Genomic DNA, 23,503 nt, shown 5'->3' with positions numbered 1-23,503 from the left:
CCTGTCTTTGGCCTGGGGCCAGAGAAGCCTCGGTGTGACCCGTATCTTCCTTCCTCTCATATTTTTTTCCTTCCTTTCTTCCTCCTTGCCTTTTTTCCCTTCTTCCTCTCTCCCTCCCTTTCTTGGCTTTACAACCCTTTCCTTCCTTCTTGTTCCTTTCCTCCTTTTTCCTTCCTTCCTCCATCTCCCTCCCTCCCTTCCATCTTCCCTCCGTCTCCATTCTTTTCATTTTCTTTCCTCCCTCCCTCTTGCCTTCTCTCCTTCCCTCCCTCATTTTCCTTCCTTCCTTCCCTCCTCCGTCCTTTCCCTTCCTTCCTTCCCTCATCCTCCATCCTTCCTTCCCTTTCCTTCCACTTCTTTCCTCTTTTCCTTCCTTCCTTCTTCTATTTCCTCCCTCCCTCCCTTTTCTTTCCTTCCTCCCCTTTTCTTTTTTTCCTTCCTTTCCCTTCCTTCCTTTTCCTTCTATTCCTCCCGTCCTCCATTTTCCTTCCTATCTTCCCTTTCCTTCCTTCCTTCCCTCTTCCTCCCTCCTTCCTTTTCCTTCCTTCTATTCCTCCCTTCCTCCATTTTCCTTCCTATCTTCCCTTTCCTTCCTTCCTTCCCTCTTCCTCCCTCCTTCCTTCCTTTTCCTTCCTTCCTTCCCTCTTCCTCCTCCTTCCTTTTCCTTCCTTCTATTCCTCCCGTCCTCCCTTTTCCTTCCTATCTTCCCTTTCCTTCCTTCCCTCTTCCTCCCTCCTTTCTTTTCCTTCCTTCTATTCCTCCCTTCCTCCATTTTCCTTCCTATCTTCCTTCCTTCCTTCCTTCCCTCTTCCTCCCTCCTTCCTTCCCTCTTCCTCCCTCCTTCCTTCCTTTTCCTTCCTTCCTTCCCTCTTCCTCCTCCTTCCTTTTCCTTCCTTCTATTCCTCCCGTCCTCCCTTTTCCTTCCTATCTTCCCTTTCCTTCCTTCCTCTTCCTCCCTCCTTCCTTTCCTTCCTTCTATTCCTCCCTTCCTCCATTTTCCTTCCTATCTTCCCTTTCCTTCCTTCCTTCCCTCTTCCTCCCTCCTTCCTTCCTTCCCTCTTCCTCCTCCTTCCTTTTCCTTCCTTCTATTCCTCCCGTCCTCCCTTTTCCTTCCTATTTTCCCTTTCCTTCCTTCCCTCTTCCTCCCTCCTTCCTTTTCCTTCCTTCTATTCCTCCCGTCCTCCATTTTCCTTCCTATCTTACCTTCCCTTCCTTCCTTCTCTCTTCCTCCCTCCTTCCTTCCTTCCCTCCTTCCCGCAGGTCCACCAGCTCTTCAACCTGAGCTCTCTGTCATGGGACGAATGCCGTCGGATCCTGGAGAAGCACCGCTGGAACCTGGCCATGGCCTCCCGTTACGTCCTCAGCCGGGGGCTCCGGACCTGAGCAGGAACCTGGGGAGTGGAGGGGGGCCCCCAAGGCCCATCCTGAAGGGCCCAGGATCCCCACTCACCTGTGCCAGTGGGCAGGAAAGCACACCTGGCCTTCCCCAGCGCCCTCCATGGTCTCCTGGCCGATTGTCCAGCCACTTATGACGATGGCCACACGGAGGGGGCAGCCCAAACGCAAACCAGCCACCCCCCCCTCCTCTTCCTTTTGGCCAGAGAGACTCCGAAGACGATGGTCCAGTTGACCAGCCTGCGAATGCAGCCCTCCTCTGAACCTCAGGACACAAGGTCCTAGTCCTCTTTGAGGAGGGCCACCTCAACTGGGCGTTTTCTAACTCCCAAAGATCTGCAGGTTTCCTTATTTATAAGCACGGCTAGCTTGGACTCTTTAGATTTATTTCTCCTGCATGAACGCTCGCTGTATTTGGGGAGGGGCAGAGGGGGGGAAGGCAAAGCCCCCTCCCCAAATGCCCATGTGCCCGAAGGGGTGGGGGCTCTTGGATGGAAGGGCCTCTCTGATGTAAATATGGGGTCATCGGACAATAAAGGTGAGCATCTGTTAGTGCGCTCCTGGGGTGTCTCTAAAAGAGGAGGATGAGGAAGAGGGGAAGAGAGGGAAGTGGAGGTGAACTTGTGAGGAAGAGAAGGGGGAGGGGGAGGGGAAGGAGAAAGAAGAGGAAGAGAAAGAGAAAGAAGAGGAAGGGAAGAAGAGAAAGGAGGAAGAGGAAGGAGGAGAAGAGACAAGGGGAAGAGGAAAGGAAGGAGAAACAAGAGAAGGAGAAGAGATGAGGGGAAGAGGAGGCAAAGGAGGAGGGGGAGGAAGAGAGGAGGGAAGAGAAGGAGGAAAGGAGGAGGAGGAAGGGAAGGAAAGGAGGGGAAGAGATGAGGAAGAGGAAGGGAAGCAGGGGATAGGGAAGAGGAAGAGAAGAGGTGAGGAGGAACGGGAGGGGAAGGGAAGAAGAGGAAGAGAAGGAGAAGAGGAGGAAGGGAAGGAGGAGAAAAGGAGGAGGAGAAAGGGAAGTGGGAAGAGGAGGAGGAAAGGAAGAGATGAGGAAGAGGGAGGGAAGCGGGGAAGGGAAGAGGAAGAGAAGAGGTGAGGAGGAACGGGAGGGGAAGGGAAGAGGAAGAGAAGGAGAAGAGGAGGAAGGGGAGAAAAGGAGGAGGAGGAAGGGAAGTGGGAAGAGGAGAAGAGGAGGAGGAAAGGAGGAGGAAGGGAAGGAAAGGAGGGGAAGAGATGAGGAAGAGGGAAGGAGGAAGAGAAGGAGAAGAGGAGGAAGGAAGGAGGAGAAAAGGAGGAGGAGGAAGGAAGTGGGAAGAGGAGGAGGAAAGGAAGAGATGAGGAAGAGGGAGGGAAGGGAAGGAAGAGGAAGAGAAGAGGTGAGGAGGAACGGAGGGGAAGGAAGAGGAAGAGAAGGAGAAGAGGAGGAAGGGGAGAAAAGGAGGAGGAGGAAGGGAAGTGGGAAGAGGAGAAGAGGAGGAGGAAAGGAGGAGGAAGGGAAGGAAAGGAGGGGAAGAGATGAGGAAGAGGGAAGGAGGGAAGCGGGGTAGGGAAGAGGAAGAGAAGAGGTGAGGAGGAACGGAGGGGAAGGAAGAAGAGGAAGAGAAGGAGAAGAGGAGGAAGGAAGGAGAAAAGGAGGAGGAGGAAGGAAGTGGGAAGAGGAGGAGGAAAGGAAGAGATGAGGAAGAGGGAGGGAAGGGAAGGAAGAGGAAGAGAAGAGGTGAGGAGGAGGAGGAAGGGAAGAGGAAGAGAAGGAGAAGAGGAGGAAGGAGAAAAGGAGGAGGAGGAAGGAGGAAGAGGAAGAGGAAGAGAAGAGGTGAGGAGGAACGGAGGGGAAGGGAAGGAAAGGAGGGGAAGAGATGAGGAAGAGGGAAGGAGGGAAGCGGGGTAGGGAAGAGGAAGAGAAGAGGTGAGGAGGAACGGAGGGGAAGAGGAAGAGAAGGAGAAGAGGAGGAAGGAGAAAAGGAGGAGGAGGAAGGAAGTGGGAAGAGGAGGAGGAGGAGGAAGAGGAGGTGGAAGGGAAGGAAAGGAGGGGAAGAGATGAGGAAGAGGGAAGGAGGGAAGCGGGGTAGGGAAGAGGAAGAGAAGAGGTGAGGAGGAACGGGAGGGGAAGAGGAAGAGAAGGAAGGGAAGGAGGAGAAAAGGAGGAGGAGGAAGGGAAGTGGGACGAGAAGGAGGGGAAGAGAAGGGGAACTGAGGAGGAAGAGGGCGGCAGGGAGGAAGATTCATTCAGAAGAAGCTTTCTGTTCTGGATTTACAGGTAGTCCTTGACTTATGACCATTTATTTAATGACATTTGAAGTTACAATGCACTGAAAGTGACTTCTGACCGGTTCTCGCACTTATGGCAGCATCTCCAATGCTGCAATTCATCGATAACTCCGCTTAATATTACACACCCCCTACCCCTACCCCACATCTTAAATGTCGCCGTGAATGAGACTCCTTCGATAAAGGTCACCGGGCCCAGCACGGACTCCATCTAACGATGAGAACCAACCCTTCGAGGTAGGCCGGGTCAGGGCCATTCACCCCTTTCACCAAGATCATCTCGTACTTGTCCTGTTCAGGTCCCATTGAGCCCCCCACCTGACCCATTTCGTAAAGGAGATGATGTGTATCGCTAGAAATCCAGCTTGCGATCAACTATGTCTCCAGCCGAACCCCCCCGTCCCATCTACTAAATTCAAAATTCCGCCAGAGATAAAAGTTATACATCAATAGTGATGCATTGATGACATTAAGATAGTTTATTATGGTTTTCAGAGTTTCTCAGGCTTCTCCGGTTGTCCCCGTTAAAAAATTTTCACCCGCCGGAAATCCTTCCCCAAGTTCTTAAGCTTGCTTGAAATTTAAGACTCTTTTAAAGCCTGAAGAGGCGATTATATTCCATTGTTTTCTTGTTTTGCCTTATATTGAATTCCAAGATCAGAGCTCGCCTTCAGAAGTTGCGGGAGCTTCATCCCTGGAAGCTTTCAAGAAGAGTCGGTTAGAAACGGTGTAGGGTCTCCTGCTTGGGAGGAGGGAGGGGGCTGGACTAGATGACCTCCAAGGTCCCTCCCTTCCAACTCCGTTAATCTGTTCAATAGAACGTGGTCTCACTCTTCGTCCAAAATCCCGGCCACTTCAACCCCATCCTTTCTTCTCCGTTAGTAAGGATTGTAAGTCCAGTCCAGATAACGCTTGACGTACGACCGTAATTGAGCCCAAAATTCCGGTCGTTAAACGAAACACTTGCGAAATGGTGTTTCGCTCCATTTTACAGCCTTTCTTTCCACAGTTGTTAAGCGAATCACTGCAGAAGTTCAGCTAGCGACACGGTTGTTAAGTCCATCCGGCTTCCATCTTGACTTTCCTCATCAGAACGTCTCAAAAAAAAACAAAAACCTGACTCTGGGACACTGCAGCCGTCATAAATATGAGTCAATTGCCAAGCATCTGAATTTTGATCACGTGACCACAGGGATGTGGCAACGGTCATAAGTGTGAAAAACCTTGACAATCAGTTTCCAAGACTGAATTTTGATGATGGGACCACAGGAATGTGGCAACGGTCGTAAGGGTGAAGCGCGATCCTAAGTCATTTTTTTTCAATGCCGTAACTTTGGTCACTAAGGGAACTGTTGTAAGTTGAGGGTTACTTTGGTTTTCTGTTCGCTTTGGTTGCTTTTTAAGATTTGACACCCACTTTCACGCTGTTATCAGTCCAATAAAATCAACAGTTCATCCATCGAAGAGGGGGGAAAAAATAGCAAATGCTACATATTTATTCATTTTTGGTTCAGCCTGGAAACTCAAAAGCTCCGTCGTTCGCCAGACCCAAAATTGCATCCTTCCGCCCGCTGGACCTTCCAAAATGAGGTCCAAGCCTTTCTCCAACATGGGGTGGAACTACAAATCCCATCACCCGTGCCAGAGGTCGGAGAAGACGGCCTGAATCGGAGGAACCCCGAACTCAGAAACTCCAAATTTATCCAAGCAAGCATCAACTTCAAGAGTCCATCTTTCCTTTTTTCCCTGGCTTCTCCGCGGTTGACCTACGAGAGTTGTGGGGTACAAATTCACCCCACGCCACCCCAAATATTTGGTAATTAAATACAGTACATAAAAAGACACCAAATATTATGCAAGACATTGAAATTCGGGGCAGGGGGGGCGGCGGGAAAGGGGTGGGTTTGCCTCGCCATGACCCCCAACCCTGAGCTGATTATGGGGAGACCCTAACAGCCCTCAAAAGGTGAGGAGGTCTTGCTGGTTTAGCGGTTAAGGCAACGTGGCGACCCATTGCAAACATCCACGCCCGGCCAAGACATTGAAACAGGAATTAAAATCCCGGTTCGCAGAGCAAAATCATCCACAAATTTACGCTGGGAAGAGGAAAAGCCCCGAACATTTCGCTCAACGTATCCATAATGTTTTGTCCTTCGTGCCAACAGTTCTGCGCCGCGCCGACACCTGCAAACACCCGCCGTCCATCATCCAGACAGTCTCACGCGCCCAAAGCACCATCCCATTCGCTCCCTTCGTGATTGGCATAAGACTATAACGCCCATCCCTCCCAGGGCAGCCCAGCCTATCGCCCGAGGGCTCCAGGTTACTGAAAACAAGTCCAACCACGTCCCGTGCCAGCAATTTAAAAAAAAGAAAAAAAAAGAATTGTGAATCAGCAATTGAGACAGACAGATGTCTCCAGATGTGTTGGTTTCCAAACTTAGAGGCACCCATTCGCTCGGCGCCTTGTCTCGCCATCATATGATTTGGGTCCAACAATTAGGCCTTTGTTAAACTGAAGTTGGCTTGTTTTGTTTTTCTTTTTTAACAAGCAGACATTGTATTTTTTTTTCCCGTCCTAATTTTTTCAGGGAATTTTATGGGAAGGACGATGGCACGGCTGCCAATATATAATTATATTTATTCTGCCGTGTCCTTTTATGAATTATCCACCTGGCATCTCTCTCTGATAGGGGATTTTTTTACTGTTCCCTCCCAGCCTCTTTGCTTGGAGGTCTGGAGAATCTGTGGGGCACGGAAGCACCCATCCCCGGGAATTACTAACTCCACACCCAAGGAATAAACCTCACTCTAAGGCAGTAGTTTTCAGACTTGGCACCTTTAAGATGCGTGGACTTCAACTCCCAGAATTCCCCAGCTGGCTATGTTATCCTTGATAAAGGAAACTATCCCTAGAAAGCCAGCTTCAGATAAACTATTTCTGCAAGCGTACCCCTAATCTACTACTGAGTCCATAATTCTATTTTAGCAATTCTGGGAATTGAAGTCCATACATCTTAAACTCGCTGAAATTGAGAAAGAGAATTCTCCAGGATTAGAGGGTGAAACTCTCCTGTTTTATGTGCAACCGTTTTGGTCACACAATAATCTACCGTTCTGAATTTTTTTTGACCAGACCCTAAAACAGCCTTGGTCCCCGCGCCCCAAAAACCTGAGCAAGCACCCCAACTCATTTGAGTACCCACAACGATCTCCTGTGCCAAAAACGTCCCTGGAGATCACAACTTTAAACGCGTAACAGCAGAACATCTAAACCAACACCTTCCCCAACTTCTTCTCTCCTTGAGAGAGCTGGACTTCAAGTCCCATAATCCCTAGCCTGAAGACGACAGATAAGAGTGTGCAGGATAAGAGTCTAACAAGGTTTGTGCAGAAGTACAAGCCAACAAAAAGGTTTTTGGGAACCGAAGCTACTAGGATAGAGACCCAATTCTTGGACACTTGGAAACCTTCCAACTGGGCAGTCTGCCATCTGTCAAAAATGGGGTTGGGTCTGCTTGGGCGGGGGAGGGGGGGTTGGACTAGATGACCTACAAGGTCCCTTCCAACTGTGGTAACCTGTTAAAACTGTTAAGCGCAACTGCGCAACAACTGGAGACAGACGAGGAAGAGAAGACAATTCTGAGCAACCATCGCTGTCAGACCCAAACACACCTAAACACACATCCTCTACACACACAAAAACACATATAGACACTCTCTTTCTCTCTCTCTCTCTCTCCATCAGGTCAGAACCAGGAAAATTGTCCCTAATTTGAGATGATTTCAGCTGGACAGCACAGAGGTCCTCTGGCCAACTTCTCCCGTCTTCTCGAAAAACATAAAATCCTGCAAACAAAAAAGAGGTAGAAGAGAAGTTGCTGGAGCGAAGTGCCAGACGGTCTCATTTGGGGGGGGGGGGAAGGTGTAGGGAGAAGTGGATCCCCCACCCCAGATCTTATCCCCTTTCCTCAACTCCGGAGCCAGACTCACAATGAGGAAGCAGGCGCCCAGCAGGATCGCCTTGACCTTCACGTCCAGATCGATGGGGAACTGGATCCCAAAGTTGTCAGTATCCGTGAAGACTTCCTTCAGGAGACCGCTCCACTGCTTACTGATCCGGCCCACCCCGCGGGACTCGTCCCGGGTCTTCACCTGCAGAAAGAACACATTTAGGGTTGGGTGAAACCAGGCTTAATAGCAGTCACTGTGAGAGGCATCTTGGAGTCTTAGTGGATAACTGATTAAATAGGAGCCCTCCGTGTGCAGCGGCAGCCAAAAAAGCCAATGCAATCTTAAATTGCATTAACGGAGGGATACAATCAAGATCAAGGGAGGTGCTAATACCACTCTGTAAAGTCTTAGTAAGACCACACCTAGAGTACTGCATCCAGTTTTGATCACCACACTATAAAGATGTCGAGACTAGAAAGAGTGCAGAGAAGAGCAACCAGGATGATTAGAGGACTGGAGGCTAAAACATGCGATGAACGGTTGCAGGAACTGGGCATGGCTGGTCTAGTGAAGAGAAGGACCAGGGGAGACATGAGAGCATCTTCCAATATTTGAGGGGCTGCCACAGAGAGGAGGAAGAGGGTCAAGCTATTCTCCAAAGCACCCAAAGGCCAGACCAGAAATAATGGATGGAAACTGACCGAGGAGCGATTCAAGCTAGAAATAAGGAGAAAATTTCTGACAGTGAGAACAGTCAACCGATGGAACAGAAGTTGGCTTCAGAAATTGTGGGAGCTTCATCACTGGAGGCTTTCAAGAAGAGACTAGACTGCCCTCGGTCAAAAATAGTGTAGGGTTTCCTGCTTGGATGGGTGGGGGGGTTGGACTAGATGACCTACAAGGTCCCTTTCAACTCTGATAATCTAAATCTAAGGATATGTGGGAAAGAGGGTTGAGTTTATGCTCCGGATGGCGACCACGAAGGGACGTCTCTCTGTGACCTCCTGTCGAACGTACACCGTACTTCCATCTTCACAAGACGCAGAAAGCGAATCTCCAATTTTCTTTTTGAGATCGAGTAAAGGAAAGAGGGTTCTTGAGCATGTGCAAAAGGCCCCTCCCCCCCAATTTGAGCCCAGGACTGTTGCTGTTTTCTCTCAGGGCCTGGGGTTCTCAACCTTGGGCATTTTAAGTTGTGTGAACTTCAAATTCTGGGAGTTGAAGTCCACACATTTTGAAGACACTACAGGTAGTCCTTAACTTATGAGGACAATTGAGCACAAAATTTCTGCTGCTAAACGAGACATTGGTTAAGTGAATTTTGCCTCCGTTTACAGTCTTTCTTGTCACAGTTGTTAAGTGAATCACTTCAGTTATTAAGTTAGTAACATGGTTGTTAAGTGAATCTGGTTTTTCCATTGACCTTGACAGAACGTCACAAAAGTTGATTGCATGACCGCAGGACACGGCAACCGTCATAAATATGAGCGCCTGAATTTTGTTCACGTAACTCTGGGGATGCCGCAACGGTCGTAAGTGTGAAGAATGACCTTGTCGCTTTTCTCAATGCCGTCGTAACTTCAAAACGGTCACTAAATGAACCGTTGCAAAGTCGAGGGTTGCCTGTATTCTACGCGCACCTCAAAGCTGACGTCCCCGCCGCAACTGCAGGCAAAGCAGGGCCCCAGAACCCGCAGCACCGTCTCCTTCTCCACATTCTGGATGGAGAACCTGGGCATGAAGGGGTGCCAGGTTTGTACCACGTAACCAATGGTGGCCCCCGGCGGGCACTGGACTTCCATCTGGGTGAAGGGAAAGAAAAGTCGGTATCAGAAAAAGGAGGTTGAGAGGCTCCCCAAGTTGGTCACAAACGCTCGGACAAATAAGTTCTCTTGCAACCCGGCGGGAGGGGAGGGAACTCACACAATAACACAACAGGCGCATGCACAATGGTTAAATCAAGAGTTTCGCTTTAGCTTAGTCCAACCGGGTGAGAGATAAATTGGGGCCCCGAGTTAAAAAAACCGTCAAGTTGCAGAGATCTCGAGAACCGGATTTTCATTCCTTTTTCATAAATCTTGTTAAAGAAAACTTGGGAGGTATTTATTTCCTGATTGGTTAAAGTTGGCTGTGAAGAGATTGACAGGATATCAATCCACCAGGAAGGATATGGCAGCTTTAAAAGGACAGGGGGGAAACTTTCCCACGCTACCACAGGGCTAATCACCTGGAGATAAGAGAGTTCTAGTCCTGTTTTAGGCATGAAAGCTGGCTGGGTGATTTGGGGTTTTCACGCCTAAATTTCACACGACTAGAACTCACCATCTCCTGGTGATTGGCCCAAAGTTACCTAACTGGCTTTTATGCCTAAGGCGGGACTAGAATTCCTCAACACCTGGTGATTGGCCCAGTCAACCAGCCAGCTTTCATGCCTAAGGCGGGACTAGAACTCACCAGCACCTGGTGATTGGCCCAAACTCACTCAGCTGGCTTTCATGCCTAAGGAGGGACTAGAACTCACCGCCTCCTGGTGATCGGGCCAAAGTTACGGAGCCAGCTTTCATGTTTAAGGTGAAACTAGAACTCACTGCCTCCTGGTGATTGGCCCAAAGTTGCCCAGCTGGCTGTCACACCTAAGGCAGGACTAGAACTCATCCTCTCCTGATGATTGGCCCAAAGTCACCTAGTTGCTTTCATGCCTAAAGAAGGACTAGAACTCGCTGTCTCCCGGTTGAGCCTGGGTGCAGTTGCCCACACTAGACCTCACTCGCTGTGTTACCTCTTGAAGGCAGCAGGGGAAAAGGCAGCTGACGCATTTCAGTGGACGGACCAATCGGATGACTTCGCGGCCGCTGGGATCGTCCAGCCTCATGGAGAAGCGGCGTAGCGAGCCGCAGCAGTTCCGGGTGCAACAGTCGTTCTGCTCCTCCGCGTGGAAGATGTGCTGGCCGAGACTGTTTCGCACCTCGTACTTGTTGTTGCCTTCGAAGCCGATGAAAGCTGCGGAGAGAAAGGGATAAAGGAGAGCGAGAGGCGCTCAGTGCAAAGCGTTGTTACGGGCTCTGCAACAGGCTGCTGTGGGGATGTTCAACCAGCCTGAAAATGTGAGTAAGGACCACCACCACCCTCCCCAAGGATTGACCAGATTTCAGGAGGGGCAGAACAAGAACAAATGTGGCTAGACTATAATCACATTTTTTGATTCGGTAACTTTTCTTAAGAGAAGGTGGGAATGAAGTCGACGTAATATATCTTGACTTCAGCAAAGTGAGAAAAAAAATGAGTCGGCTGGGGAATTCTGGGAGTTGAAGTCCACAAGTCTTAAAGTCGCCAAGACTGGACACCCACCCCAATCTCTAGTGTTCCCCAACTTCCACTTTCTGACGTCACAACTCCCCCCCCCTCCCCCAGTTCAAGGCCTCAGGGAAGCTGAGACCCGGGCAAGCCCCGCACTCTGTCCACGCACAAGGTCTCCAAAAATAAATCAATAAATAAATGCCTTTGACACCCCCCCCCCATACCTTCTACAAGTTCCACCTTCTGATGGATCAAAATTTGGTCCACCTGAAGAGACAAAACAGAACCGAGTCAGAGAGGGGGACAATATCATCGTCAAGGCAAAAACCATTGGAAGTTTGTGAGGAAAATTGAAAAATGAGAACAGCAGTATGCTAAAATGAAAGGGGGAGGGGGAAAGTGAAAAAGAAAGAAAAAGGAGCATTGACTTCCAACTCTTCCCGGATACCCTACAAGATACACACACTCAACGTTTTGCTTTTACGCGTTAAGATATAATTAGCCATTTCTATAATGCCACATCTTTCTAATCCACGAAACCGAAATCAAAGTTTCCTATTTTTCTTCCCCTTCCCAAGCCCAAATTCCAGAAGTGATCTCCAAATAAGGACAGATTTTTCCTCTTTCAATAAAGTATTCCATTTCACCCATTCCTGCTCCACCTTCCTTGCTATGGAAATAACGTTGCATTTGCACCAATTTTTGTGAACTTTCACCATTTTTATTTACAAAATTTATTGTAGTCTTTCAATTTCTTTGGCCTTACTGCGGAAATTTTTTTTAAAAAGGGGGACCTTATTTCTTTTTAAAATATTATTATGTTTTCTTTCACCCTCCTTTTTCCTTCAGATTTTTGGTAAAAAAAAAGCACGATTTAAAAAATTCAAAACTTTCTAATACATCTTATGCTTTGCCTTTAACATACAAGCTTTAAACTTTAATGTTCCATTTAGCTCCCTCCCTTCCAAACTACCCTTATAGAATCATTATTTTCTTTTATAAACATCCTTTTTAACGTAAATGGGTACCTCGTTTTCTTTAACTTTCTCTTAATACAAGTACTCTCAAATACATTTTCAATAGCTTTTGCCTACTTTGGGAATTACCTTAAGCATTATATATATGTGTATATATATGTATATATGTAGGTCTTTCGTTATTCGGGTTTTCTCCCGTGTAATATTGGAAGTGTCTTGGCGACGTTTCGACAAAGTCTCATTCGTCATCTTCAGGCTTCAGCTTCGTGCTTCTGGGAGCAATGTGTGATCGCAGAAGCACGAAGTTGAAGCCTGAAGATGACGAATGAGATCGTCAACGTAAGACATTTCCAAGAGAAAACCCAACAACCAAAGACCTACATACAAACACCTGTAAAAAGCTCAGAAAATAAATAAATATATATATATATATATAGGTCTTTGGTTGTTCGGGTTTTCTCCCGTGTAAAATTGGAAGTGTCTTGGCGACGTTTCGACGAAGTCTCATTCGTCATCTTCAGGCTTCAGCTTCGTGCTTCTGGGAGCAATGTGTGATCGCAGCTGTTTCTTCCTTTTAACTGCTAGTGGGGGTTTGAACTGATTGGGTGGGAGCTTGGCTGTGCTCTGATTGGATGGGGGTTTTCTGTGCTCTGATTGGCTGGGGTGTGTCCTGTGTTGGTGGGGGCTTGGTTGTGCTCAGTCTAGTCTGTGCTGCAGGGGGATTTGAGCTGGTGAGCTGCATAGCTGTTGTTTGGCTTTGTGGTCGTGCTACATCTTCATAGTGGGTGTCAGTCTGCTGCATGAATGGATTGGAGGGGTTTGAAATGGCTAATGTTGCAGCTGCGGTCTGGCTTCTGGTCCTTGGTCGTGCTTCATGATCAGTGTGGGTTTGGGTCTGCTTTCTGGGTGGATGTGCGGTGGTGACATCCTGTGTGGACCTTGTGAGTGTGGGTCTGGTGTCATTCCTCGTGTTAGGGACTCGTTTGTCAATAAGGGCGGGTTTCCAAAGGGCGGGTTTGATATATATATATATGCATGTATCAAGCAGGGATAGAGCCACATATCATATCTTTTCCCTTTACTTCCCTTAATTTCCTATTTTCTTTTCTTTCTTTCGTTTTGTACGTTATACAATAAAAATAAAAATGATGAAACAAAAGAATAGCAATAGGCATTCCTTTACAATCTGGGGTTCGGCTCTGAGAACCAGTCACTTAAAACACATCAGAACCGGAGATGGGATTCAGCCGGTTCACACCGGTTTGCACAAACCGTTGGTGGAAATTTGGCCAAGGTCGCCGAACTGGTAGCGATGGATGGCTGGCCCCGCCCTCAAATCGGTCGCCACTCGCTTGCCCCGCCCGCCATGTTCATCACCATGTTCCGCAAAGCTGGCTGGGGAATTCTGGGAGTTGAAGTCCGCCAGGCTTAAAGTTGCCAAGGTTGGAGACCCCTGCCCTAAAGCACCCATCCTTGTGCTTACCTGGGTCAGGTACTCCAAGCCAGGTGGGATGCTAGCCGAAACAGGCAGGTAAGGGGTGATGGCCGCGTGGGGATCGGCGGACTGGGGGTGTTGTGGGGAAGCAGAGTGGTCCCGGTATCCTCTGGGTGGCGGCTGGGGGGCAGCCACGTAGCCGGGTCCGGGGCTGGCGCCGGGGTAGACGTTGAACCCAGGGGTGGGGGCGGAGGGCCCGGTGTGCGCTGGCGGCACGACGGGATAAGGCGGAGAAGCCGCCGGGTATCCTGGCTGTGGAACATGGTACCCTATCAAGAGGACAAAGAGAAATTTATTTATTTTATTTTATTTGTCACAACAATATATATAAGCATCACACAAAAAGACTATACAGTATATAAACATATATATGAGTAAATATAAGGAGGTATAAGCATATATATAGGAAGAAGAAAAGAAAAACAATAGGACAGGAACGGTAGGCACGTTTGTGCGCTTATGCACGCCCCTTATGGTCCTCTTAGGAATGGGGTGAGGTCAATAGTAGAAAGTTTTTGGTTAAAGCTTTTGGGATTATGGGAAGAGACCACAGAGTCAGGTAAAGTATTCCAAGCACTGATGATTCTGTTACGGAAGTCATATTTCCTGCAATCTAGATTGAAGCGGTTAACATTAAGTTTGAATCTATTGGTTGCCCTTGTATTATTGCAATTAAAGCTGAAGTAGTCTTTGACAGGAAGGACATTACAATAGATGATTCTGTGAGTTAAACTTAGGTCTTGTCGAAGGCGACGGAGTTCCAAGTTTCCTAAGCCTAGGATTTCAAGTCTGGTGGGATAAGGTATTTTGTTGTTTTCAGAGGAGTGGAGAACTCTTAAATAAAGGCTCCGTTCCTGAAACGTCACCTGCAAACAGTGGCAAGTTATAACAGACGTAACAGAATAATAAAAGAGTTTGGAAGGGACCTCGGAGATCATCTAGTCCAGCCCCCTGCTCCAAGCAGGAGAACCTTACAGAAGTTGAGAACCTTACAGGAGTTGGAAGAGACCTTGGAGGTCTTCTAATCCAGCCCCCTGCTCAAGGAGGAGACCCTAGTCCTTTCCAGACAAATGGCTCTCCAATTTCTTCTTAAAAACCTCCAGGATTGGGGCACCCACCGTAACCGTCATACCTGTGAGACCGTTGCCAAGCACCTGAATTTTTATTATTATGACCGTACGGACGGTCACTAAGAGGGAGAAATGTCCGTAAGTCACTTTTTCAGTGCGTGGTAAATTCGGTCCTCAATGAACCCGTCGTTAAGGCGAGGACTACCTGTACCACTTAGCCTCTTGTATTCGGGATTTCCAAGAGGCCGTCCAATTTTATTTAATATTATTATTATTATTATTATTATTATTATTATTATTATTATTATTATTATTATTATTATTAATAATAATAATAATAATAATAATGTTTTAATTTGTATACCGCCCTTCTCCCGAAGGACTCAGGGCAGTGAACAGGCAAATAAAATACAAACAGAAACATACACAATAATTAAAACAACCCTTAAAAAACTGATTCAAATATGCCAGAAAATTTAAAATAACATTACACCCCATAAAAGTACAGAAATTTCATTTTGTTCACCCACAGGTGAGAGATTCCAGGCAGCTTGCAAACTTTAAAGATTAAAAATCCATCACCGTGATAAAACTCATTGCAAAAAAATGGTTAGGGTCTCTCTCAGCAGGGTGTGGGTCGGTATGATGTTCTAGGGCAGGGGTCTCCAACCTTGGTCCCTTTAAGACTTGCAAAGCTGGCTGAGGAACTCTGGGAGTTGAAGTCCACAAGTCTTAAAGGGACCAAGATTGGAGACCCCTGTTCTAAAGCTTTGCTGGCTGAGGGACTCTGGGAGTTGAAGTCCACAAGTCTTAAAGGGACCAAGGTTGGAGACCCCTGTTTTAAAGGGTGACAGGAGCAGGTTACATCAGAGGAGGGGGGAGGCGTTCACTCTGCCTCCCCCCCCACCTAACCTGTCCAGGTGCATTCCAGCCACGCCCTCCATCCACCCTCCCGGCTCTGCAGATGGGAGTGCCCGCATCATCGTCCTAGCAACCTTCCCTTTCTGTGAATCACCTGTGAATTCTGCAGGCATACGGGTTTAATCAGATTCGAGCGGGAGGGGACCTTGGAGGTCTTCTAGTCCAGCCCCCTGCTCAAGCTGGAGACCCTACACCAGTTCAGACAAGGGGCTATCCAATCTCTTCTTCAAAACCTCCATTGATGGAGCACCTGCAACTTCTGGTGGCTAATTGTCCTCGCTTTTAGGAAATTTCTCCAGTTCCAGGTTGCTTCTCTCCTTGATGAGTTTCCATCCGTTGCTTCTTGTCCTGCTTTCGGGTGCTTTGGAGACTCAATTGACCCCCCTCTTCTTTGGGGCAGCCCCTCAGATACCGGAACGCTGCTATCATATCCCCCCTAGTCCTTCTTTTCAAGCATTTATTCATATGTTTTAGTCTCCGGGCCTTTAATCATCTTAAGTTGCTCTTCTCTGCACTTTTTCCAAAAGTCTCAACATCTTTTTTTTTGTAACGTGCGGACCAAAACTGGATGCAGAATATTCCAGGTGTGGCCTTACTAAGGCTTTACAAAGCGGTGCTAATACTGCAAGCAATTTTGATTCTGTGTTTCTCTTTATGCAACCGAGGATCGTATTAGGTTCTTTGGCTGCGGCCGCACACAGCCGGCTCACAGTTAAAGGATCGTCCGCTAGGACTCCAAGGTCCATCTTCCAGTTCCTGTTTTGGAGCCAGGTTTCGCTCAATACTTGCATCCCGCACCCCCCCGGGCTTTCTGGAGAGGGGTGGGTACCACAAGTCCCATCCTCCCCATCTCACTGTCCCAAAAAGGACAGCACCTAACGGGCAGAAGGCAATCATTTCTGGAAAGTTGGCATCAAAAGAACTACTACTACTACTACTACTACTACTACTACTACTACTACTACTATTATTATTATTATTATTATTATTATTATTATTATTATTATTATTATTATGCTGATGTCATTCTCCCCTTTCCGTTGCTGGTTTCGCACCTGCAGCAATTAAACAGCTGCACCTGGTGGAAAGTTAAGACTTAAAAGCAATTAAAAACAAATTTTAAAAAAAGAAAATGCAAAATGAAAGAGTTGGCTAGGCCTCCTGGGTGATTCACAAAGACGATGGGGCTCCAGTTAGGTCACAGGTCTTTGCAAACAAAGCAGGATTTCTCCTTTGAGAAGATGTAAAATTAAAATTGTATTTCTCAGAAGCATTACTGTATAGAGAGAGAAATTCGCGTTTTTCCTGTTTCGACAGCCTTCCGGCTCCATCAATTTTCACGGTCATCTTCTTTTTTTTCCAGGAAGTATTAACTTAAGTTGTATCAGAAAGAGAAAACATCTTGAGTTTCGTTTCTCTTCTGTGCTTAGCCATCTGTTGCTGCAGACAAGCGGTAAAATGCTTTTTTAAAAAAAATTCATAGTATTTGCAAAGAATATAAAAACGGAAGGGGCGAACAATTGGGTGGAAGTTCATGGCTACAGAGATTTTTCCTCCTAGCAAATGATCAGGAAATTCAGTCGTTTCATTCTAAAGTTTAATGAAAAGAAGGACTAGGGGAGACATGATAGCAGTCTTCCAATATCTCAGGGGTTGCCACAAAGAAGTGGGTGTCAAACTATTCTCCAAAGCACCTGAGGGTAGAACAAGAAGCAACCAGTGGAAACTAATCAAAGAGAGAAGCAACTTAGAACTAAGGAGAAATTTCCTGACAGTTAGAACAATCAATAAGTGGAACAACTTGCCTGCAGAAGTTGTAAATGCTCCAACACTGGAAATTTTTAAGAAAATGTTGGATAACCATTTGTCTGAAATGGTGTAGGGTTTCCTGCCTGGGCAGGGGGTTGGACTAGAAGGCCTCCAAGGTCCCTTCCAACTCTGTTAGTATGTTACGTTAAAGCAGGAATTGTGCCTTGTGGCAAGGAGTTCCAAAGTCTATCTCTGGACCCTGCTGAGGGTTTTCTTTTCCCTTTTTTTTTTCTGTCCTGATTCTTCCACTGATTTTAAACCTTGCAAGTGATGGCTAGGTCTACAAGAAGGGAGTTTGTCAACACTGGCAGCTTGAAGACGTGTGGACTTCAACTCCCAGAATTCCCCAGCCAGCATATTTTCCCCCCCCACTTTGCTGAAGTCAAGATATATTACGTCTACTGTATTCCCACCATCTATTAAGAAAGTAAAAAAATATATATCAAAAAATGTGATAAAGTACTTAATAACTGCCGCAAGACTATTGATTGCACAATATTGGAAGAAAGAAGACTTACCTACAATTGGAGAATGGATTAGTAAAGTATCAAATTTAGCAGAAATGGTAAAAATTTCTGCCTATTTGAAAGACTGTACACAAGAAAAATATATTTTGGAATGGAGGAAGTGGATTGACTATATTCAAAATAAGTATCAGATTAAAAAATATCAATTAGTTTTTGAGTGAAGTTAGGAATTGCTATGTATTAGTTTAAGAAAGAAGGGAATTGATAGTGTGATGGTGTGAAATGGAATATGTTTTATGTTATATTTTAGATTATGTTTGTTAGTTACAATACCCTGTATTCTGTTCTGGGAAGTCTTGTGGGGAGGGGGAGGAGTGGGGAAATGGGGGGGGGGGAAGGGGAAGACTATAAATTGATTGGTTGCCATTGTACAGGAATAATGGTAGAATTAAACAAGTTGGAATGGTGTAAAGTCGGGACTGCTCGGTAACCACTCCCGAAGGGAAAGGATAAGGAAAGAGGAGTAAAGAAGGAAGAAAGTAGGTAGGGAGGTGGGTAGGTAGGAAAGAAGGGAGGGAGAAGAAAGGATAGGAGGAGGAGAAGAAGGAGAAGATAGAGGGTTAGAAAGGATGGTAGTGAGAAGTGGGAAAGAGGTGGGGAAGTAGGAAAGCGAGGAGAAGGATGGTGGGGAAAGTCGAAGAAGGATGAGAAGGGAAGAAAGGATTAAGGGAGGGAGTGGTGGTCGAGCAGCCCTGATTGAGTATAATTTGAGTATAGGATCGATTGTTGGATAAGTGATTGTATTGTACACTGGTCAAATTGTGGGAATTATTATAGAAAATAAAAATTTTGATTTAAAAAAAAAATGTGATAAAGTAATCAAGTCACATTTTAACAGATTAACAGAGTTGGAAGGGACCTCGTAGGTCATCTAGTCCAACCCCCCCCAGCCCGCCCAAGCAGGAGACCCTACACTGTTTCTGACAAATGGCAATCCAGTCTCTTCTTGAACGTTTGTTCTTGTCCTGCCCTGTCCTGGGGAACCCCTTGCTGGCTGGGAATTGTGGGAATTGAAATCCACCCGTCTCACATTTGCTGAGATTGAAGTAAAGAAGTAAACACGAATAGTGCCTGGAAAACGTGCAGCTGTTAGGAATGTACCAGTTGGGGACGAAGGAAAAATTACAGCCAAAAAGAGAAAAAGAAAACAAATTTAGTATTTCCATCTGTGGATCCAGAGATGAACTCTGGACTGAACTGAATTTCCGAAGGGAATAAAATTTTTCAAAACATAAAATTACAGTTGAATTTGCCAAGGGAGAATTTCTATTTTCCTCCCCCCTCCAAATCAGGACGGTCAAATCACTGACCAATTGCCTGATGCAAATTTGAACCCGGGACGTCCTCGATGTACAACCGTTCATTTAGTGACCGTTTGAAGTTACGACGGCACTGAAAAAGGCGACTTGGGACTGTTATTCACACTTACAACGGTTGCACACTTATGACTGTTGTCATCAGGAACAATTATTTTGTAAAACCAGCCGCAGTTCTCTTAACAACCGCCTTGCTTAAGGACAGAAATTCTGGGTTCCAATTATGGTCATGAACGGGGCATCGCAGGGGGGCAGAGCTGCGAGAGAATCACCCACCTGGAGCTGCCATGACCCCCCGACTTCAGAGTAGGATCCCCACCCCCGGCCGACTTCAGATCAACACCGGACTCTTTCTTCCATCTGCAAGATCCCTGTAAGGGAGTTAAGAGAAGTTTTCGGTTGTTTTCATTGGGAATGTGGTGTGGAACAGGGACTTCCTTTAACAAAAAGGGGAGCCAGGGGTGTGTGTGTGTGAGCACCTGCCCCCCCAAAAAAAATCTTCAGGAATTTTGTTTTGTTTTGTTTACATTTATATCCCGTCCTTCTCCGAAGACTCAGGGCGGCTTACAATGTATAAGGCAATAGTCTCATTCTATTTGTATATTTTTTTTTTACAAAGTCAACTTATTGCCCCCCCAACAATCTGGGTCCTCATTTTACCTACCTTATAAAGGATGGAAGGCTGAGTCAACCTTGGGCCTGGTGGGGCTCGAACCTGCAGTAATTGCAGGCTTTGTGTTCTAATAACAGGCTTCTCTATTGCCTGAGCTATCCCGGTCCCAATTTGGGACCCTAACCCTCCTGGCAATAAAGCAACACATCATATTGTGTGTATGTATGTATATATATATGTGTGTGTGTGTGTATTTACTTGCAATATGAGATATTGATAGACACACAAACACACAGATTCTAGCTCCCTCCTACAGCAAACCAACACACCATATTGTGCATATGTATGTATATGTGTGTGTATATATGTTTACTTACAATATGAGATACAGACACACACACACACACACGATTCCAGCTCCCTCCTGCCACAAACCAGCTACAGGCAGCCCTAGACTTACAACATTTCGTTTAGTGACCGTTGCAAGTTATGACAACACTGGGAAAACGTGACCGAGGGCCGTTTTTTTCACACTTAACGACCGCGATCCCCGCGGTCACACAATCAAAATTCAGATGCCGGGCAACAGACTCGTTGGAACCTTGACACTCGTATTTACGACGGTGGCCGTATCCCGGAGTCCCACGATCGTCCTTCCGCCGGGCAAAGTCAAGGGGGAAAGCCGGGTTCACTTAACAACCCATACGACTCACTTTAAGCACTTCACTGCGGTGGCAAGAAAGGTTGTAAAATTGGGCAAAGCTGACTCGGCAACTGCCTCATTTAGCAACGTAAATTGGGGGCTCGGTTGTGGACGTAAGTCGAGGACTACCTGTATGGATTCATCCACCCCTCCTGCTTGGAGCTTTGCAGAAGGCGTGGAACTACAGCCTCCATAAGGCTCTGCCACCACTGACCCCCCCATCCCTCGGGTTGAGCAGCCTGGGAGTCGGAATCCAATACCTTGGAAAAGTTGCTGGTTTTGCAAGCAATGCCACCCATTGCACCAAGCTTGTGCTGGATCCAAAAACACACACACACACATTTTCCCTGGGCCAAGTCAGCTGCTGGGCCTCTCCTCCACACCAAAATCTCCCCCCACGCACCCCCCCCCTTCCAAAGCTGGCCTTGCTCTGGATTTTTACCAATCTGCAGCATGTGTGTGTGTGAGGGGGGGGGGAACGCACACCGAGATTGCCAAGGCAGCTGGGGAAGGCACAGCCAGACACCCATGTAGTAAGGCCTCCCCTCCCCCCTAACTTGAGGCCAACGGGAAGGGGTTGCCCTGAAAAACAGGGGCCGCCCCCCCAAAAAAAAGCAAGGGCCAAGCCGAACGTCTCCTCTGCACCCTTTTCAGGAAAGGGAAGGGAGCGAGGGGGGGGTTTCCAATTCGAATCCAAACCCCAACCCCTCCTTTATGTGGAATAGCTGCAAAAAAAAAGAAAGAAACCCTGCGAACCCGTACCGTCCCTTTCGCTCCAAACCCGCTCTCCAAGCCCGGCGCGGAGGCGTCAGTCGGAGGGGAGACCTTGCAAAGCAAGGACGAGTCGCACGTGATCGCCGAGAAACTGGATCCCCTTCCCCGTGGTTGCCTGGGGGCGGAGAGGAAGGGAGGAGGAGGGGGAGAGGGAGGGGGAGAGCAGCCCTGCAGCGCCTTCCTGCCGACCTCGGGCCTCTCTTCTTCCCCAACCGGGCGCCCCCAGCTAAGATATGCCCGCCAAGCAATCCCCGCTGGTAAAGGAAAAGGATGGGAGGGTCCCGGCCGATGATCTAACCGCTAAGCCACGCTCTCGCTTGCCTCCCCCCCCGCCCTCCTCCTCCTTCCCAGCCTTGCCCAAACCTCGCCCTGCCGCCCGCGGGGCTTTGGGAAAAAAAAACCACACACACAACGCACACAATGTTGCTTTTTGCTTAAAAACACAAACAGACACACACAAGGGATGCCCTTCCCTGCGAAACCGGGGGCGGGGAAGGAGCAGAAAACGGGGCTGGGGCGGAATCGTTGCCCCCCACCCCACCCTCCACCCCACCCCCCCAATGCCAGCAGCCCCCGGTCAAAAAATAGGTAGGTGTGTGTGCGCAGGAAGGGTTTGGTTTCCTAGCGGAAAAACGCAGCGATTTTCCGCTTGACTTCGATGGATGGCAAGAATGTTGCGGAGTTTTGTTTTGTCAACTGAAAACTTTCGAGTCGGCATCCCGAGGGCATCCCGAGCTTCTACCCTCGACTCGCGTTTCTTCGCCTCGGCGTTAGTGGTTGTGTGTTGTTGATTCTGGAGCCTGCCAGCCAGCCAGCCTAGTCCTTTGATGCCGGCCCTTCCCCGTCCAAGCAGGCCACACCAGCAAGGAGGGCGCAAAACGGGGAGGCGTTGCGGGGGAGGGAGGGAAGGATGGATGGATGGAAGGAAGGGAGGAAAAAGAAAGGCAGGAAAGAGGGGCAGGAGGGAGAGAAGGGAGGGAGGGAAGGAAAGTAGAAAAGGGAAAGGAAGGAAAGAGAAAGGAAAAAAAGGCAACAGGAAGGACCGAAAGAAAGAGGGGAGGGAGGCAAAATAGAGAAGAGGAAGGTAAGAAGGGAATGGAAGGAGAGGAAAAGGGAAAAGAGGAAGGAGAGAGAGGGAAGGAAGGAAGAAAAAAAGGAGGGAGGGAAAGAGACAAGGAAGGACAAAATAGAAAAGGAAGGAGAGAAAGGAGGGAAGGAAGGAAGGAAGGAAGGAAGCCCATTTCCCAAGGTAAGAAAGGAATAGAAGGAAAACAGAAAGAAAAGCGAAAGTGGGAGGAAAAAAGGAGGGAGGGAAGAAGGCAATAGGAATGAGAAGGGAAGGAAGGAAGGAAGGAAGGAAGGAAGGAAGGAAGGAAGGCAATAGGAAAGAGGAAGGAAGGAAGGGGCCCACTTCCTAACCAGAAAACGAAAGGAACCAGACCTTTCCCGCTAGCGATGACTACGTGAAAACCACGATCAGGCCGGCTCCTTCCTGGACTCAATCCAACACGCAGTCCGCTGACTTTCACAGAATTCCTCGTCGGGCGGAACCGACCGAGGAACCGACCCAAAAGGGGCTCCGCTCCGGGATTGGAAAGAGGGCAGAGCGGGCATCGGTTGGCCAAGCCTGGCTACCTGGACGCAAAGAGGGCGCGGGGGGCGATCACCCCCGTTTCTCAAGCGTTGATATTGGGGAGGGGGCGGAGGGGTGTTTAAAATGAAGAGCCGGGAGCGGCTGGGCCGAGCCTGCGAGGTTTAGCCTCGGTGGGTCGCGGCCCCGAGAACTCAGCCTTATGGGTCCGGCGATCCCTACCCTACAACACCCCGGCAAGGTAGGCCACATTCCAGGGCCAAAAAACTGGGAGCCGCCCGTCTCGGAGAGCTGCCGCCAAACAAAGAAAACGGCTTACCCTGCCGCCCCCGGGAACCACCCCGCCCATCATGGCCGGGGATGATGGGCGGGGTGGTCACACAGCTCGAGCTGCGCAGCCTCAAGGAAAACCAAAGCAGCGGACCCCGGGGTGGGGGCTTGAGAATCGGAGCCAAAGCGACCCCCGGCGGGGAAGGAGAGGGGAGGGGACCCGCGACCCCCGGCCTTGGGTCTTCCCTTCGCGGATCCTCCCCCCTTTATCGCTCTCCAGCCCCCCCTTCCCGTTACCTGCAGAGTGCAGACCCAGAGGAAAGCGAGCGGTACCCAGCCGGTGCGAGGAATCCACACTTGTCGGAGGCGCGGCGTGCGCGGCCCCGCCGCTTTTTGTTCTGTTTTGGGAGGGGCGGAGCTGGAAGGATGCGGGGAGGGGCTTCGAAGGAGGGTTAACCCCTTGGGGTGGGGGTGGGGGGGCTGCCGGCTCCACCCTTCGCCCACCCGCTGAACGCATTGCCTGCAGGTCGGA

At 48.4% G+C, this 23,503-nt stretch overlaps 2 protein-coding genes across 5 annotated transcripts in view; one reads left to right on the top strand and one right to left on the bottom strand.

Annotated features, from left to right (window-relative positions):
• Nucleotides 1-2,471, top strand: part of TNK1 (tyrosine kinase non receptor 1) — a 32,950-nt gene extending 30,479 nt beyond the window's left edge. The window contains exon 15 of the mRNA XM_058180334.1: nucleotides 1,261-2,471. Within this exon, the coding sequence (XP_058036317.1) occupies nucleotides 1,261-1,383 (123 nt within the window). The 3' untranslated portion in view covers nucleotides 1,384-2,471. The remainder of the gene's footprint in view (nucleotides 1-1,260) is intronic.
• A 1,647-nt stretch (nucleotides 2,472-4,118) lies between these two features.
• On the bottom strand, nucleotides 4,119-23,503 carry PLSCR3 (phospholipid scramblase 3). 4 transcript variants are annotated; one of them, XM_058180491.1, is made up of 8 exons: nucleotides 23,269-23,368; nucleotides 19,297-19,391; nucleotides 13,366-13,646; nucleotides 11,130-11,172; nucleotides 10,388-10,608; nucleotides 9,249-9,410; nucleotides 7,648-7,809; nucleotides 4,119-7,503 (listed from the first exon to the last, which is right to left on the bottom strand). In XM_058180491.1, exons 2-8 carry the CDS (start codon nucleotides 19,307-19,309, stop codon nucleotides 7,441-7,443), a joined length of 945 nt encoding a protein of 314 aa, XP_058036474.1. In that variant the 5' UTR covers nucleotides 19,310-19,391; nucleotides 23,269-23,368; the 3' UTR covers nucleotides 4,119-7,440. The 4 variants fall into 4 exon arrangements, with proteins under 4 accessions (XP_058036474.1, XP_058036475.1, XP_058036476.1 ...); XM_058180492.1 differs by lacking the exon at nucleotides 23,269-23,368 and adding an exon at nucleotides 21,099-21,429; XM_058180493.1 differs by lacking the exon at nucleotides 23,269-23,368 and adding an exon at nucleotides 20,597-21,012.

This window comes from Ahaetulla prasina, chromosome 4, assembly GCF_028640845.1.
Source record: "Ahaetulla prasina isolate Xishuangbanna chromosome 4, ASM2864084v1, whole genome shotgun sequence".
Lineage (NCBI taxonomy): Eukaryota > Metazoa > Chordata > Lepidosauria > Squamata > Colubridae > Ahaetulla > Ahaetulla prasina.
This window is presented reverse-complemented; position numbering and strand designations above follow the sequence as displayed.